The sequence below is a fragment of the Xenia sp. Carnegie-2017 genome, unplaced genomic scaffold (assembly GCF_021976095.1).
Source record: "Xenia sp. Carnegie-2017 unplaced genomic scaffold, XeniaSp_v1 HiC_scaffold_14, whole genome shotgun sequence".
In the NCBI taxonomy this organism is placed as follows: domain Eukaryota; kingdom Metazoa; phylum Cnidaria; class Anthozoa; order Malacalcyonacea; family Xeniidae; genus Xenia; species Xenia sp. Carnegie-2017.
The window spans coordinates 6,941,350-6,959,849 of record NW_025813447.1 but is presented as its reverse complement, the minus strand read 5'-3'; the positions used below and the strand labels follow the sequence as shown (position 1 = coordinate 6,959,849).

The following is an 18,500-nucleotide window of genomic DNA, read 5'->3' as shown; positions in this document are numbered from 1 at the left end:
CTTTGTTGCTCGGAAGTTTTTTACCAGGTTCGCTGGTTTTCCTTCCATTTCGTTTCGCAAAAAATGTGTCCGTGATATGAGGCCGACAAATGATGACAATGATTCAGATGTTTTTGTGTTCAGATTCATTTTTATGGTTGAGAATTTTTGAATTTGCGCATTTCGAATTTAAGCGTTCGGCCTCTGGGTTAGAATCCTTGAACACTATAAATACAATTGGTATAAAATTGCAGAATGAGGTATTGAATTGCAGATTTGTCGGTACAAAATCTGGTCCATCGGGTGACATGTCAAATCATTTTTGATTTCAGTAATAGTTTGAAGACTTAGACAATTTACAATTTAAATATAAGTATAAAAGAATGGAAAAATCATCAAAAGTCTTGTAGGACAACCAATTACAAAAATATATGCATTCAATGAAAAAGCTTGCACTTAGAAGCCTTTGATCTTGACTTGCAACTGTTCTCTTCGGATTCACGAAATATAATGTTGCACACCCACTTCAGCGGGTGCGTACGCTAACACCACGGCTGACAATGATAAAATATTGTTTGGTATTAGACGTACAGCATGGCTAAATTGAATCGAAAGATTGAACAACTAAATTCAGTAATTTTGTTTTTAAAATTCTGATGACGCACTGAAAAATCAAAAGTTTTCTACAGAAAGTAATGATGCGGTGAAATTTATATATTGTAGCGAGAGACTTGCCGAGCGGAAATCGAATACGTGTGATAAAAATTAATGCCCAACATAAAGTTCTGATTAGAGCCATAGAAATAGACCAAAAAAAAAACAAATTGTAAAATTTAAATTTATTGTGACGTTTCGTCTTTACTCAAGACATCTTCAGACAAATAATAAATAGGACGTTAAGACAAGGTATTATATTTACAAAAAGGTGTTAAATTACTACTAAAGGAAGCGGTGTCGAATGGATACATGATAAGGAAGTTTGGAAGTGAAATGAAGAGAAATTAAAAGAGGTTAAGTGGAATGGAGTTTCCTTGCACATTAAGTGAAGGCTTGTGTTTATTGATTAGAAGGCTTTCATGGATGGAGAATAATAAATTTAAATTTTACAATTTGTTTTTTTTTGGTCTATTTCTATGGCTCTAATCAGAACTTTATGTTGGGCATTAATTTTTATCACACGTATTAAATTTATATATGTTTATGTATTGTGAAGTGCAATCATGGTAGCTTTGCATATTCTCGTTTTACTTGAAACCATCTTAAATTTGTTTCATGTTGATTTATATGTTATTTTTGTCATGATGATGTTTTTATTGACATTGACAGAACAACTTAAGAAAATGCGACAACTCATCTATAATGCACGATGAGCACTTAGATGAGCATTCATCATCCAATATATATATGAGCAGTATTCTTTAAGTATTTTATAATCAATACAGACGTTCTTGCCCATTATCAATTGCAGGATTAATACTATATTGAAATGCAATTACTGCATGTGTTGCACTGGCGTTTACTACCTAAGAAAAACGTACAATGTTTTCTGGTATTTATGAAAGTTTTCCCTTCTTATTTAAACTAGCAGCATGCAACGCAACACTATTTGCTTCTACTAATAAATTTATTGAATTAAAAACACTTTCGTTGCTAAGAAACTATTGAAAATTTTGTAGCTAGCTAACATCGGCGTGTAAATGATCAGAAAATTTTTGAATATATGTCATCTAAAAGTGCTGGTCGGAGTTGTTCATTGCAAGAGCTTTGAAGAAAGAACTATAGATGCAAAACTTAGTGAAGAAATTTTGTTAGTTTTGTTAGCACATAGTTTTTTTGGACTTACTGTGCAGGAAAACGAAAAAATTCCATGTAAACGTCGTTTGATTTTGTATACAGGAAACATTGCTTTTATCAATTTTATCGATTGTCAGAAGACAAAAATTTCTTGCTCTTATGCTACATGTGTTTATTACTTGAACTACAACTTCTTTAGTGGAACTAGCTACAATTGCTTTCAATGACACCAAACAACATATGAATTCTTCTTATTATACTTTGAAGGACTTTTAACTATGGCAAAATTCAGTTTCAAACAGAGAACATAGTATGTTGTAACTCTTATTTAGCTTCTTAATTCTCTTGTGAAATATATGCCTTCCTCAAAACATCAATTGGAAGTTTTAAAATGTAAAACTGTTCGATCCAAATTTATAATCTCCACTGTGTGAAAAATTTTATTCCTCATTACAAGTTGTCTACACAGCAAATTGAGTCACGAAATGTTTCTAAAAAGAAAATGGTCTAGTGACTTTGTCATCTAATTTTTACCTTTTTCAGCATTTGGGTTGAATTGTTAATGTTTTGAAATGATGTTACCAATAAACATAAACGTAGATGTCTTCTGCCAATATTGTTTTAAAATATTCTTTTCATTAGTAGAACCGTGTGTTTTAGTATGCGGTTTCGTGACTCTCGGCAGATGAAACAAGCCATTATTTTTCACGTCAACAAAAGTCACTTGAATCAAAATTGCAACGAAAATGTCCAAATTGAGATGATTTAAGAAACATATAAACGTTGAGTGAATGTTTTGAACATGGGAGTATCGTTAAATGTTTTTAGATGTAGATCACGCAGGTTAGCTGAGTCTTGAGAAGTCAACATCAATACAAACAGTAGCTACTTCTCAGGACTCTATTAACCTAGACGTTCCGCTTATACAAGCTTATAAACCTTGACTTAACTAATGAGTTTTTTCACAATTCAGCAAATAGTTATAAACAGATGAAAATGCAAAGAAATTTGTTTAAGTTTTGCACTGTCCTAGCTCAAGCTACGTGCGCACAGTTGCTATTGATTAGAGAAAAGATGAATTGGTAATTTTGTTAATACAGTTTTGTTTAACTTTGTATTAGATAACACGAAGTGGAATAGTTATAAAATGCAGATTTGAAAATAAGGTTGTAGCCAATCTTAAACTCTTTTCTATTAGACTGGTTATTTATGTAATGAACGTAGATGTATCCTGTCTATATATTTCTTAGAAAGAGAATCAGATAATGTCTGAAAAAGCCTAAGAGAAGTTTACATTCAAAGAAATGGATAAAATGAAATTTGTTGTTTCTTCCCATTGTTTTTTTAAACAACATACGCAAACAATTATAACAAATGTCAAGCATCAGTAAAAATGACGTAAGTTTTTCTAAAATTGAGAAATGGTCTATTTTTCCAGTGTTATATTTAAATTAAACTTGTACTTGCTCATCCTATCGATCGATGCTATAGCTCACATCTTTGAGTTCATAATGCTGGGCAATATTCATGTAAATTAAGAATTCTCGAGCTACTTGTTCATACGTGTTCAATTTCTTATTTCAGGTAATGTAGGAGACCTCCCATATTGACAAAGTGTACTACTATATAGATCTAAGCTGTGTAATATTCGCGGGATAGCGTATGTCGAACATTTAAGGTCTGCATGTCTAAGCTTGAAAACCATCTTGAAGAATTCACAAAATTTTTGTAAAGTCACTCATGACAATTAAATGAGCAGCGTCATGGAAATGTCAACAAATAAAGAAATTGTCGTCTTTTTCAATGAGCAACTTGTTTCTTTATGCAGCTTATAGCCTTATTGAATTTTGTCCTTCTTGTGTTATAAAAGAAATTCTTTCTCAAGCTTAAGACAAACGTATTTTTGCGCACACGAAACTAATGGGGCATTCTTTTCACTGAGAAAATGGCTTTTATAATTCTAAAGTTTGTCTAGTTTGACAACACGTATAACAGAATTGGAAGATATAGGTGCATGGTCAGAACGTCAAAAAATGCTAAGAGCAACAATCTAAATTTCTCTCACTATCATTTAAGCATGAATATAGATAGATAATAAATTCTTTCAAATGTTTATATAACTAGTTGCATCAAAAATCAAATTCCAATAATTTGATAAGTTACTTTGAGCTTTAAGCATGTACTTGTTCTTGGTTCTTGTTGATTTTCCTAAATGAATGCAAAAGATAGCAAAGTAAATAGAAAATGTGGAATGAGCCTCTATATGATGAAGTAATGCTTGTACAAATATAAAATAACAAGCACTTTCAGTGAATTACAGCTCATTTATTACATTTATTATTCATGACAACGCTCGTGATAAAAACTTTCAAAGTAGTACATCTGTCATTTTAGTACTGGTATCAGCGACATCGATCTAGTAAAAGATAACAGGTAAATGCTTTGTATTAAATAATATTGTGTATTTTTATACTAGTAAAATACAAAATAGGTACGATTGCGTGCAAGGGGATGGTTGCAACCCACCAATATGTACATGTTATATCCTTATTAAATTTTTTAAGAGACATTAAACGATAACGCAGCACATGAAAAGCCACTGTAAAGCGTCATGGAAATTGTATGTTTTGTCGTGACTCACTTAACTAAATTGAAAATTGAAACAGAACGCCAAAATATCCCATGAAAAACGACTAGCCATCACATCAATCTTATAGATATGTAATCCTTTGAAAATATACGTGAATTTCATTTTTGTATAACTCCTTTTTATTTTCATTACTGAAAAAGCCAGCAATTTCTGTCTCAATTAAAGAAAATTAAATCATCGTGTTTTTAGCAAAGCAAAGACCTAAGAAATCGCTTAAAGCCATTGCTTTCATAAACTTTGTGAAATTATTTTTAGGTTTGAAAAGTTACCAGAATGGAGATTGTGTTTAATGCAGTAGAAGAGTACGTAAATACCAACAATGAAACTCTTGACAAACGGACTGAATATTTGGATAGAATGAAAGAAGAAGCCGCTAAAAGAAAAGATGAAGGTAGGAAGTTAATGGATTCATTACCTGAGCTCCTTCAAATGGGCACTTCTTTGGAAATACAGAGTCTCAGAAAAAAGGTGGAAGAAAATGAGAAGAACATTAAGAATCTGCAAAAGCAAATTGAAGAAAAAAACAAGCAAATTGAAGAAATGCGAAAGAGCGATGATGCAAATTCATCAAAGCAAATTGAGGACCTGCAAAAGCAAATTAGGAAAAAAATCATGGAAATTGACGATTTGAAAACGCAAATTGAGGACCTGCGAAAGACAAATGACAGAAAAGATGTACGTATTACCGAAAACAAAGTGAAAATTCAGATATTGAGAAATCAAATGAACGAAATTCAAAATATCATCATCCATAAAGACCCCGATATAAATTAATTACCAAGAGAACAATATTACCTTAATTACACAGACATACTATATCAACGTATTCAATTTAACTTCTACAGCTATCATGCATGAATAATAATGCACCACTCTGTTATTTTCTGCTAGTCTATAACTTTAAATATACAAAAATTGCATATGCATAAAGCGCACTTCAATAATGTACTCAAACAGTGAACGAAAGTAACAGAAAATATCCACAATTGTCATTTTGCAACTTTTGTAAGCATCTATTGATTATTTCTGATTCTTTCAAGCATCAAAATAAATGTCTTAGAAATTGATACTGCTGATTTTTGATTAGTTTGGTTACTCAAAAGGCCCGTTGACACGCTCTGATTGTTTCTGTTCCGATTTTGGGTTGCTGTTTTGACGGTCCGATAATTTTGTTGATATTTATGTTCATTTAGATAAAGCAAATGGTAAATCACTCGGCGTTTATCCAAAGTTTCTCTGCTTTCCACTACCAAATGTCAACAATCAAGATAATTCATTATTTCACTTATAATGAAGATGGCATCATGAGATGTCGAAACATGTCCATTTTGAAAAACTAGTCGTATATATTAAATGCGTATTAGCAATAGTGCTTCTACGAAATTATATAAACAATAAGGATAACACTTTCTAAGATTGGTAAGACTTATCATAAATTGCTAATAAATATTTTCAGCTATTTACAGACACTGAAACAGCTATAAAGTTTAGTCATTCCACCTAGGATTTTTCAAACATGAGTCATAAAACGTCGGAGGCGCTCCGCACCTGAGGGGTGGGGGTCTGAGGCATTCTCCCCTGAGAAATTTTGAATTTCAGAGCCTTGAAAATGCCATTTTCAGGGTTTTAGAGCAATACAAAATGTATTTTGTGGGCATCGTTTTTGCGTAAAAACAACACATTTTGCTTACGTTTTTTCAAAAAAACAAAATGAAGTGAACAATACTTGAATGTTTTGCCAAATATTTAGGCTCGTTATCATGCCAAATATATGGCTCATTAGCATGTCTAGGAACGCAAAATTTATTTTACAATAATATGCTATTCAAAAACAGAAATAGTCTTTAAAAATTTCTACCAAGTTGTCATGCATAGACCCCCCTAGAGACCCCCATTCAAACCTCTATGTAATGAGTTAAGTTAGAAATTTGGTACTACAAGTGACAGTTCATAGGTATAGCAAAGCTCAGACTTCAAACCATGCAAGTTTATTGTAACCCTTTACCCATCTCCACATCACTGCCAGCAAATTCACCTTTTGAGAAAAAAATCAAAATTTTTTTCTGCCAAAATTAAGCAAAAATTATCAGAGTGAAAACTTGCAGTTAAGAACAGCTTAATGCCATAAATGTTTATTAGGCATTTCACTAGACTATTATCTTCTGCAAGGTGTGCTATATAGCAATCACTAGTAGAATTGTATTTGCAAATACAAACAGAATGTGACCAACATGTCTTTAATTATATAATAACATGAATGTTAAAATTGGTTCATGTGTCATGCTTACTGGTTATGATAAATTATAATGATCATCAGAAAAATTACCTAGTGATCATGAAAAATACTTTGCTGTTTTGCTAAATTTCAAGGTTTATCTGCATACATAGAAAGACAATTTTACTTTATAGAAAATGCTTTTCATACATCAATAGCCCTTTGGAATTTATGGCAAACAATCTGGTATGAGCCGTAGATTAACACACCTTTACATTTCTACATGAGGTGTTCAGTTAGAAAAGGGGACAATATGTGACATGGGAGAACATTTCATGTATGTGAAATACTCAGGTTTAATACCATTCCAGTCAAATTGTCAAAATAAAAAGCTTCATGGATCAGAAGACTCAAAATCACAGGTTATAGTAAACAGCTTCTCATGTAATCAATGTTAGTTTTCTCAAATCTTAAACAATATGTAGTATAACTGTCTAATCATTGAATGATCAATGATCATAAACTGAAAAGCCCCAAACATTTGTTTATGATAAAGTAAATAATAGTATGGCGTCTTATGGCTACAGATTTTATGTCCATTGAAATATATTTGCAGGAATGTAGGATTTCGCGGCCATATAACGGCCACGATTCCCCAAGCACTAAAGAAATCAAAAGTCCTTCGGCAACAACAATTTTAGAAGCGTCAATCTGCTTACCATACACCATATTGACATAAATCGCATCACACACTCGCATAAATTAACTTTGATATATTACATTCATGCATAAACTTCACTTACGATTTTGAATGTAAATTTCTGCTGATAAAACTCAAAAAAATGTTGGCTTTCTTTTGAACATCAATGACTGAAATGTCGCTCGCGAGATCGTCTTTGCCAAGCATTTACAATCTATCCATAAATTTTTCACCCTCTTGAAAACATTCACAGTTTGGACAGCAGCATTCATGTCAATATATGAATTTGTAAAAGATTTCCATAAATTCCATCTGATTGTAGTTTAGTTTCTATCATGCTTATAAAAATTACTATGAAACGATCAAACATTCAATTCAGACAGTGAGCTTGACTATGTTAGTTCAGTTGGCTATCAGTCGAAATCCGTCAAACCAATCACAGTAAAACAAAAATTCAAATGAATTGGACTCCCTTATACGTCCGGCCACCCCTCTTATCAGTCGAGACCATTCCAGACTGTCCACTGATCTGGCCATTGACCAATAAAATAAGCGTTTTTGGCGTTCATAGACTCCTTTATCCGTCGAACCAGTCAAGCCACCCCGCTTATCAGTCGGTTATTCCAGGTCAATTAAAATTCAACTGATCTGGTTACCAACGAGATATTCATTGGATTAGTCATTAGTTTTCAATAAAAAATAAAGCTGGATTTTTATCACGAAGTAAATGCGATAATAAAGTAAGAATAATTAATGAATTTTTAATTAATATGAATAGGTAATTTTTGAATTTCAAGCATCAGTCGCGCGACGGATTTGACACTCTTGATCCGCCCCTGTTTTTTACACACAACATACAAAAATAGGACATTGCTTACATGAATTATGTTATTGCTGAGAAATCGCTGATGTGCAGTATTTTCGTTTTAATAACTTCTTGTAAATCACCGAATTTCTTTTTTATCACTGTTGTTAATAAACTCTAATAATGTTTTTCTTCGAAATGGACTTCTGGCCTTTCCTTAGGAGCAAAAACATGTAAAGCCCAACAGTACAATCCTCTATTCCTTTCTATTTTACACTTATCCAAATGTACGCATTGCGGGTCTATTTTTTAAGAATCTACGAATCTACGAATCTACGACAAATCTACGAATTACAAAAACGAAAGTTCATTTTAGCCACGTGACAAATAACACGTGGTATGGTATTTAGTATGAAGAAACTGTGACATCAGTCTCTGATGTCATAATAAATTAATACTTAAAGCTCAGGTCTTAGTAAAGAAACCATTTTGTTGTCTTATTTCTTTCATTGTGCGTCTAAAGAAGAAGGGAAGAAAGTTGTCGACGGCAATTAATTTAAGGTTAGATTTTTAGCTTTTTATCACAATAATGATCGAATGAGTAAGTCAACTTTGCTGTTGCGCCGTCTTTTGCTACGCTTTAGCGACGTTCGATTGTGAATGAGTAAAATTTTAGTGAATTACCTGAAGAGTCTTCAATCCTAAATATGTCGCAAAATACTTTAGCTGTTCTACAACATGTAATACCAGCGAATAGATTAGAATTTTTGCATTTATCCGATGCTAATAAGTTTTGTAAGCGAACGCATGGATAAGCTAGAATATTTAAGATATCATTCCTTTAAAACATTTTGTACATATACTGCACTGTCTTTAATTTCACAATTCTCTAATTTGCCAGGAATGTATTATAAAATGTGTCACAATTTAAAAATAACAAGAGTGAAAGCAAAACTTTGCAAGCATATTTTTGCACTTTGCCAATATATCTGCACATTTAAACACCAAACATATAAGCAAAAAAACTCAAACTGTCATCCTCAGTTAGTCAAAAGTAATATTTAGGCAACTTGGTGAAAAATTTTAACTTATTATGTTACCCAAGCATCACCAACTTAAACACAACTTTCACCAAGGTCATTTTAAAAACGTGTTAACATGGTTTCATATCCTTGTATTTGTTTTGTAACCATGCAAGAGGTAAATAAATTATTTTTAATGAATTTACACGACAAGTTTCTTGAAATAGACCTGCTTCGACATGTCATGTTGCCATCTTCAGTATGAGTGAAGTAATAAATAAAACAAGGTTTATATAAAAAGGTTTGTATAAGGTTTTTATAAGGTTTGTATCATATTACTTTTATATAAACGTTGTGTTATTTATTATTTCACTTATACTGAAGATGACATGTCGAAACATGTCTATAATAATGATCGGATGAATAAGTCAACTTTGTCATTTCCCCCGTCTTTTGCTACGCTTTAGTGACAATGTGTTGTGAATGTAAAATTGTTGTGAATTTTTTAAGAGTTCTTCAATCCCAAATATGTCGCAAAATACTTTAGCTGTTTTAAAAAAAGTAAGACCAGATGATAGATTAGAAATTTCACATTTAACTGGTGCTAATTTCATTGCCTGAGAGTTTTGTAAGCGAACGCGAGGATAATTTGTGCTATCGGGTTTTGTATTATGTCAAATGTTAACAACCAAGATAATTTATTATTTCACTTATACTGAAGATGGCATCATGAGAAGTTGAAATATGTCTATTTTAAAAAACTAGTCTTATATATTAAATGCGCGTTAGCAATAGTGCTTCTACGAAATTATGGAAACATTATTTACGACTTAGCACAAAAATACGAAGGAAAGGTCTCCCTATCAGAAATGCGGAAGTTTGAAAAGCTTCAAACCAAACAAAGGAAAGCAGAACTAGATGCTATGTTTCTTAAAGATTGTCTTTCACTCGGCGTTTATCCAAAGTTTCTCTGCTTCCAGTACCAAATGTCAACAACCAAAATAATTTGTTATTTCACTTATACTGAAGATGGCATTATAAGATGTCGAAACATGTCCATTTTAAAACACTAGTCGTACATAATATTAAATGCGTATTAGCAATAGTGCTTCTAAGAAATTATATAAACAATAAGGATAGCACTTTTTATGATTGTTAAGACTTATCATAAATTGCTAATAAATATTTTCAGCTATTTACAGACACGGAAACAGCTATAAAGTTTAGTCATTCCACCTAGGATTTTTCAAACATGAGTCATAAAACGTCGGAGGCGCCCCGCACCTGGGGAGAGGGGTCTGAGGCATTCTCCTCTGAGAAATTTTGAATTTCAGAGCCTTGAAACTGCCATTTTCAGGGTTTTAGAGCAATACAAAATGTATTTTGTGGGCATCGTCTTTGCGTAAAAACAACACATTTTACTTACGTTTTTTTCAAAAAAAAAATGAAGTGAACAATACTTGAATGTTTTGCCAAATATTTAGGCTCGTTATCATGCCAAATATTTGGCTCATTAGCATGTCTAGGAACGTAAAATTTATTTTACAATAATATGCTTTTCAAAAACAGAAATAGTCTCTAAAAATTTCTACCAAGTTGTCAGGCATAGACCCCCTAGAGACCCCCATTCAAACCTCTATGTAATGAGTTAAGTTAGAAATTTGGTACTACAAGTGACAGTTCATAGGTATAGAAAAGCTCAGACTTCAAACCATGCAAGTTTATTGTAACCCTTTACCCATCTCCACATCAGTGCCAGCAAATTCACCTTTTGAGAAAAAAATCAAAATTTTTTTCTGCCAAAATTAAGCAAAAATTATCAAAGTGAAAACTTGCAGTTAAGGACAGCTTAATGCCATAAATGTTTATTAGGCATTTCACTAGACTATCATCTTCTGCAAGGTGTGCTATATAGCAATCACTAGTAGAATTGTATTTGCAAATACAAACAGAATGTAACCAACATGTCTTTAATTATATAATGACATGAATGTTAAAATTGGTTCATGTGTCATGCTTACTGGTTATGATAAATATCTTCTCATATGATGAAAGCTCTTTAAATGTAAATCTGAAATAATTTAGTTTAGAAATTATAATGATCATCAGAAAAATTACCTAGTGATCATGAAAAATAAGAGAATCCAAGAAATCTCAGGCAACGTCAGCGACCCGGCATTGTCAAAGCAACCTAAACCTACCAATGGTTATCACTTTCCCAGCAAATGATAACATTATAACGCAAGACCGTAAAATTGTTGATAAGACTTAGCTAATCTATCACCGAGTCAATAATCCTGATATTATCTTATCGTCCTGCATTTTTATCGCTTTTTCAATGGAAATGGACATCGTCACACTAAAAAACATTTTAGGTGTCATCGAAAATTTTTCCATCGTATTTTAAAAGACACCGAAACATCGTCAATCTGAGTTGAAAAACACATTTGCAAGTATGCATGTAATGCAAAGTTGTAAAAAAGTTGTAAAAAACTACATCCCTTCTTAAATTGATTATTTTCTCCTTCTGTAATTCACATAATGTTAAAATTTTTTTCACGTTACAATCTGATGTATGGAATTGTGCAAAGTTTATTTTCTACAGTCATTACAAAACTAACTACGTGGAAATACATTACATCAAACCAATGTAATATCTGCCTCATTTTTACCAAACAAAATATCTCTGGGATTTTTCCAACTTAAATCATTTGTCACTTGTATTTTCTTGGCTAAAAGGTTTATCTCACAAGCTATCTTCATTTTTTTACTAAAATCTTCAGCTTGCTACAACTTTCCATCTCCTTTATACATTATGTAAAGCAGCTGGTAAATTTCAACTAACCAGGATAGTTTTCTGAAAACAAACTTCTGATCATGTCCAAAGCCTTCAAAAGATTTTTCTTTGCTTCTTCAAGTCTTCCAGCTTTAAAAAAAGCAGAGACCAACAACTGCTAAGGTAATGGCAATTCCAGGATTATTAGTATCTTCAACAACATGTTCTTTCATCATTTCTAGAGCTTGCTGTGCGCAAACCAAAGCTAAACTGGAATCTGATGGTTTTTCTAAAGACAAACATCTCGCTAAATTTCCAAAACAATGGAAATGTAGTTTTTTAATCCAGTATTTTCGTATATTTGTTTGGCATTCTCTAAGCAGTTTCTCGCTCCGACGTAATCACCATTCTCAATGAAGCAAAACCCAACATTCAAAAGAGATCGAGCAATCAAAGGATGGTATACTTCTTGTGTTAACTCGTTTCTCATTGTTTAGGCTTGGCGAGTGAAATCGAGGGCTTCTTTCTTCAATCCAAGACATAATCTCAGATTATCAAGTATTAGAGCTTGGTCAAAGCCACAAAACAGAAATAGATGATTTCTTAGTGTGGCAATCTGTTGAAGGCTTCCATATCTCGTTTCGCCCGTTAAAAAAAAGATGAACCACGAACGGGTTATAGAATGGTTTTTCCCGTATTCTTGGTTACCGATAAGCGGGGTGGCCGGACAGATAAGAGAGTCCAATTGCTATCGCGTAGTTGCTTCGTTAACTCGAAAGCAGATCAGGGCAAAAACATCGATATCTTTATATTTCTTTTACAAAATAACAATAATGTGATAAAGATAAATTCAAAGCAAAGGTTTTAATATTTCCTCTAATATGTCTTCATGATTGATCAGCAAATACTCTTTGATTGATTTAACTGATGAGGCTCAGCTATCAACCAATCAACGCAGGCGTTTTATTGTTTTTATTTTATATAATGCAAATTTGTCAGTTGTCATTCGGGGAAGAAAAGATAACGAATTTTATTTATTTCTTTCCCTATTATATTAAAGTGAAATGAATAAGATGTGTTTTGAGGAGAACACACTGAAACTAAGATGGAAACCATTTTTACGTAATTAACTATTATAGAATATAAGATTGCTAGTTGAATTTTCAGACTTGCATTAGCTAGTTCTTGTGGAAACGACGACATGTAATGCTCCTGTCATTACGAATAATTTATGTATGTAAAAGTTTTATCGTGACTTGACACTCTGCACTTGCAGACTATTTAAGTTTTATAAGATATGCTAAGTCTATATGTCAAGGAAATGCTAAATACAAATGAGAGGACATAATTTCGGAGAGCTTAGATCAAATGGGTGAACTACAAATGTAAAAACAGCTGTCCATTTACTGAAATCCACTGTTTTTAATTAAAAATTTTTGTTGTAGCAACAGTTGCTAGTAGCATAACGAATTATTTGCCAACAAATATAATTCGTTCAATTTAATCAACATTCCTTCTATCTTAGATAGCAACCTGCAGTGTTTGACTGCGACTCTATGTCTGCTAAGATAAGGAGCTTCACAAATTCTAAAAGCAATCGCATTGAAAAACAGATACCATCATTTTTCTCAATACTTTTTACGGTATATTGACAAATTTCTGATTTGAACAAGCTCTTCACTTCTCTCGACACAGGTACGTCTGATTTACACGAATTTTGTCATATTTAAGTATAGACGTTTGTTCAAAGAAAAAAAATTTTTAATTGTTTGGTTTCTGATGTCTGGCGATATTGCCAAAGTGATTGTTATTGCTCTTATGATAGCTACTAAGTTCGTCTATTCTCACAGGATAAGATTCGCACCGTTTTAAATGTCACTATTTTCAGACATGGGATTTCTAGAGAAAAACTGCTGTGACGTGAGTCATAACAAGTCCCTGTTAGTGTTATATATTTTCTATTAAACGAAACTTGTACTTACCCTCTAAGGGCCATATGTAGTGAAATGCATCATAATGTAACTACTCTATGCGGTCTGCGTTAAAGAACTCGAGATTAACAAACTTTTAGGCGGACACACATAATGTGTATAGCATCGTGTTGTGATTCTCTTGGGGCCAGATAATTTCCTAATTAAGTTTCGTTTCGTACTTTCGTTTTCGCAAGCATTGGCCACTAACAGGTTGAATTGTTCGCCATGGCGGTTACTAAATTAAAAATGCAGACATGCAAATAAATAGAGAAAAGGGAAGCTATAAAGCAGCACAATTGTTTTGATGTAAAGGAAGTTTCTTGTTTCGTTCATTTTTAACCTTTTACTTCGTTTCTCATTCGCTAATATATGTGCTTTAATTCCCCTAGTTATTACTGTATTGTAAGTCTACATTATTTAATCAATCTTAGCAGTGGCGGGTGCAGGGAGGCCGAGGCCCCCCATCTGTTGATTTCTGGAGGGGCGCAGAAATGAATATGAGTCACGAAGTTTTAAATTTGGGCTAGAAAAATGAATTGAAGCAGAACAGTTATTTCCACGGTTATAATATACAGTTAATGAAGTTAACTTTGGGAAAAAGGAAGACTGATCAAAATGAAACCTTGTAAGGGGGGTAGTTTTACAGTGTATTAAGGAAATAATTGATGAGCATTCTTGATGTTTCTTAACCATCAAGGGTGCTAGTTACTGAAATTTATCAATATTTAAAGATGATTGAATGGCGGGGAGTGATAACTTTAAGAAACACAAGTTTCTGTAGATTTCTACAAATTCCTTACTATACTTTCAAGGTCATTACCAATCTAATGCGTTTCTATATGTTGGTGTCTGTTTTCTCGGAAGATCGTTTTAATAAAGTAAAAAGTAAAAAAAAAATAATAAGAGGGTAAGCAATTTTGAAAAAATATATAATAAAAAATGTGGGTTTTCCAATTACCTCTTACAGGTATACACATGCATGCTGGTAAACATGGCGCAACAAAAAAATTTCTGTTTTAGTATTATTGATACTTTTGTAAACCTAAGAAATTATTAAACATCATCTAAAATAAATTGTTTTTTTCTAAAGGTCAATTTATATACATATAATACATGTTTAAGGAAGATAATATGAGCACTTAATTAATTGCTATAAAATTTACAAATGACATTTTCATTTTGTGTATATTGGAAAACAATTAGGATAACCAATAAGGTTAACACTCAGCTGCAATTTTCAATAAGCATTGCATGCATGCAGGCATAAGGAAATGATCTTATATGTCATTAACTTACTGCTATAGTAGAAGTTATTAGTTAAGAAATAAAAGATGTTCACTGTGTTTTTACAGGCTTATGCAAATCGAGAAGACCTTAGGGAGATATAGAGAGCAGATCAATGCAAGCCCGACACCGAAGGTCGAGGGTTGCACATGCTCGAGAGTTCTCACAAACGTCTCCAAGGTTTGCCTAAACCAATGCAAACACAAAAAAACATCTTTTTATTCTTTCATAAAATAACAATAATGCGAAACATTTTAATGTTTCCTCTAAAATGTATTCATGATCGATTTACAAATTCTCTTTGACTAATTGATTGTTTAGATTGATTTGATTGGTTGAGCTCAGATGTGTTTTGCACTGGCTAATGCAAACTCAGCTCTAGACTAATCAGCGCAAGCGTTTCATTGTGTTTATTGCATATGTGAAAAAGCCAGCAATATCTGTCTCAATTAAAGAGAATTAAGTCATTGTGTTTTAAGCAAAGCAAAGACTTGGGAAATCGTTTAAAGCCATTGCTTGCATAAACTTTGTGAAATTATTTTTAGACTTGAAAAGTTACCAAAATGGCAGCTACGTTTAATGCAGTAGAAGAGTACGTAAATACCAACGAAGAAACTCTTAAAAAACATAATGAAAGCTTGGATAGAATGAAAAAAGAAACGGCTAATAGAGAAAATGAAGGCAGGAAGTTATTGAATTCATTACCTGAGCTCCTTCAAATGGACATTTCTTTGGCAACACAAAGTCTCAGAAAAAAAATCGAAGAAAATGCGAAGAACAATGCGAATCTGCAAGAGCAAATTGGGGAAAAAGACAAGCAAATTAAGAACTTGGAAAAGGAAATTAAGGAAAAAGACAAGCAAATTAAGAACTTGGAAAAGCGAATTGAGGACTTGCAAAAAAGCGATGAGGAAAAAGAAAATAAAATTGAGGACATGCAAAAGCAAATTAAGGAAAAAAACAAGCAAATTGCGAAGTTGAAAAAGCAAGTTGAGGACCTGCAAAAGAGTGATGATGAAAAAACAAAGACAATTAAAAAAATGGAAGGACGTATTACCGACAACGTAGTGGAAATTGAGACATTGAACAGTAAAATTAACGAAATTCAAAAGATCATCCATAAAGACCCCGATTTAAAATAATTACCAAAAGAACACTATTATTACCTTAATTACACAGACATACTACATCAACGTATTCAATTTAACTTATACAGCTATCATGCATGAATAATAATGCACCACTCTGTTATTTTCTGCTAGTCTATAACTTTAAATATACAAAAATTGCACATGCATAAAAAGCACTTCAATAATGTACTCAAACAGTGAACAAAAGTAAAAGATAATATCCACAATTGTCATTTTGCAACTTTTGTAAACATCTATTGATTATTTCTGATTATTTCTAGCATTAAAATAAATGTCTTAGAAATTGATACTGCTGTTTTTTGATTAGTTTCGTTACTCTAAAGGCCCGTTCACACGATCTGATATGTCGGATCCGATTGTTTCGGTTCCGATTTTTGGTTGCTGTTCAGACGGTCCGATAATTTTGTTGATATTTATGTTAGTTTAGATAAAGTAAATGGTTTGAACCCGGGAGTATCGTTACATGTTTGTAAATGTAGATCGTCCAGGTTGGTATAGTTCTGAGAAGGACTGTTTTTATTGTTGTTGTTTTTGTTATAGTCAACAACAACAAAAACAGTCCTTCTCAGGACTATACCAAACTGGACGATCTACTTTCGTTTAGATATTTATAAATGTGGGTGCAGACTTTTATGTTGTGCAATACATTTATCAAAATATTTTGCGTATATTTGTTCTTGTTTTTAAGTCTTTTTCACATCTAATGTTTTGCGTTAAATGAAATTTGGAAAGTATAGAGATTGAGAGGTCCGGGACTAGTCGGCTTTCTTTGATCTTGTCAGATGAAAATAGAGCAAGTTCTATTTTCATCCGATTTTTCAGCCTGACGGATCCGACTGTCGGAAGCTCACTTTATATGTGGTCACACGATCCGTTTTTTAGGTTCCGACAAAATCGGATGATGTGAACAGGCCTTAAGGAACGTACGTTTTTATTACGTAAAACACACTATTATAAATAGACTACAATCAATGCATTTATCCGACGCAATAAATATTCTGATTTGTTGTTGTTTGAGATATTCGTAATTGAACTTATTATTACTACGTAGTAGAACATGAACTGCATTATTCTATGTGAACTCAACAAACGAAATTAGATTGAACCTAAAATTCAAGATGTATAAGAGAAGAAAAGGCAATGCTATGTTAGATGGAGCTGGCTAGTGTTTGAATTATAGCGCTGCATTCTACTTTTGAATTGGTCATTTAGATTCAAGTGATGAAGAAAAAAATCAGAGAATACAAGCATTGAAGAATAAAATACAAGGGTTAGAACAAATCAATGTAAAATTCAAAATTCTTCAAAAGGTGTCGCTGCTCGAAGAGATAATTCGCTGATTACCTTAGTTAGGAACCAACTATAGGCCCGTTTACACGGTAATCAATTTTGGCACGGCACTCCAAATTTTAGGTACGCGAACCTGTTTTCTTGAGTGCGGCTCTCCAAATTTTTCTCGTGTAAACGGATAGCAGGCCTAAAATTTAAGGGTCGGGTGCCTTGAAATTTTAGCGTGCCGGGACCTCCGAAGCCCCGTTTACACGACAACTGTTTTGGGCACGGCACGACTAAATTTTGGCACGCGGGCCACTGTCTTTTATTAGGTCCGCTTTGTTTACACGTCAGTTTTTTAAGCGGGCCATTTTTTTAATAGGCACGCCTGATTTATAAAAACGGCCTGCATAAAGTATGAGCTCCAAAAAATAAGTGTCGGCGGATGACAAAAAAAATTAAATTTGGCGGATTATTCGAAACTTCAAACATGGCGAACTTACATAATGATAAGGTAAAGATAGCTTTAGCTTGGTATATGCACTTCCGAAAACAACAGCAAACCGTTCAAACGAGGTTTAGAAGCTGCGTTTCTTCAGGAGTATCATGTCTTAAGAGAAATAAGCGTCGATTTGCCTTAATCAAAGCAGTACTGGCCTATTTGCATAAACCACGAGAAAGGTTGTTGTGGATGCATCCACGTTCACTAGTTTGGTTTGATATGGTCGATGAACTCTACAACGATGAACTGTGGTACGCAAATTTTCGCGTGACAAAAAGCACGTTTGAATTTATATTAAACAGGGTTCGTCAAGAAATAGATCGTAAAATTACTCCCATGCGTAATCCAGTTTCTGCAAAACGACGCCTGGCCATAAC

General features: G+C 32.9%; 2 protein-coding genes and 1 long non-coding RNA gene across 4 annotated transcripts; 2 read left to right on the top strand and 1 right to left on the bottom strand.

Annotated features, from left to right (window-relative positions):
* Window positions 1–3,704: 3,704 nt before the first annotated feature.
* LOC124434501 lies at window positions 3,705–4,190 on the bottom strand. The gene is made up of 2 exons (XR_006944791.1): window positions 4,106–4,190; window positions 3,705–3,981 (listed from the first exon to the last, which is right to left on the bottom strand). It is a non-coding gene; the product is annotated as an uncharacterized LOC124434501 (long non-coding RNA).
* On the top strand, window positions 4,115–5,815 carry LOC124434500 (interaptin-like). Its single transcript, XM_046984394.1, has 3 exons — window positions 4,115–4,206; window positions 4,679–5,098; window positions 5,617–5,815. The coding sequence occupies exons 2-3, from the start codon at window positions 4,697–4,699 to the stop codon at window positions 5,761–5,763; spliced, it is 549 nt and encodes a 182-aa protein (XP_046840350.1). The 5' UTR covers window positions 4,115–4,206; window positions 4,679–4,696; the 3' UTR covers window positions 5,764–5,815.
* A 2,813-nt stretch (window positions 5,816–8,628) lies between these two features.
* On the top strand, window positions 8,629–16,636 carry LOC124434279 (autophagy-related protein 16-like). Of its 2 annotated transcripts, none has more exons than XM_046984162.1 (2): window positions 8,629–8,704; window positions 15,744–16,636. In XM_046984162.1, exon 2 carries the CDS (start codon window positions 15,762–15,764, stop codon window positions 16,338–16,340), a length of 579 nt encoding a protein of 192 aa, XP_046840118.1. In that variant the 5' UTR covers window positions 8,629–8,704; window positions 15,744–15,761; the 3' UTR covers window positions 16,341–16,636. The 2 variants fall into 2 exon arrangements, with proteins under 2 accessions (XP_046840118.1, XP_046840117.1); XM_046984161.1 differs by lacking the exon at window positions 8,629–8,704 and adding an exon at window positions 13,412–13,636.
* Window positions 16,637–18,500: the final 1,864 nt, after the last annotated feature.

What these genes read in the sequence shown, in the direction of transcription:
- LOC124434500 (XM_046984394.1), top strand. Translation starts at nt 4,697, where the DNA reads ATGGAGATTGTGTTTAATGCAGTAGAAGAGTACGTAAATACCAACAAT. An exon ending in AGACAAATGACAGAAAAGAT is followed by an intron (nt 5,099 to 5,616) that starts GTACGTATTACC and finishes ATGTTCATTTAG; the next exon opens with ATAAAGCAAATGGTAAATCA.
- LOC124434279 (XM_046984162.1), top strand. Translation starts at nt 15,762, where the DNA reads ATGGCAGCTACGTTTAATGCAGTAGAAGAGTACGTAAATACCAACGAA.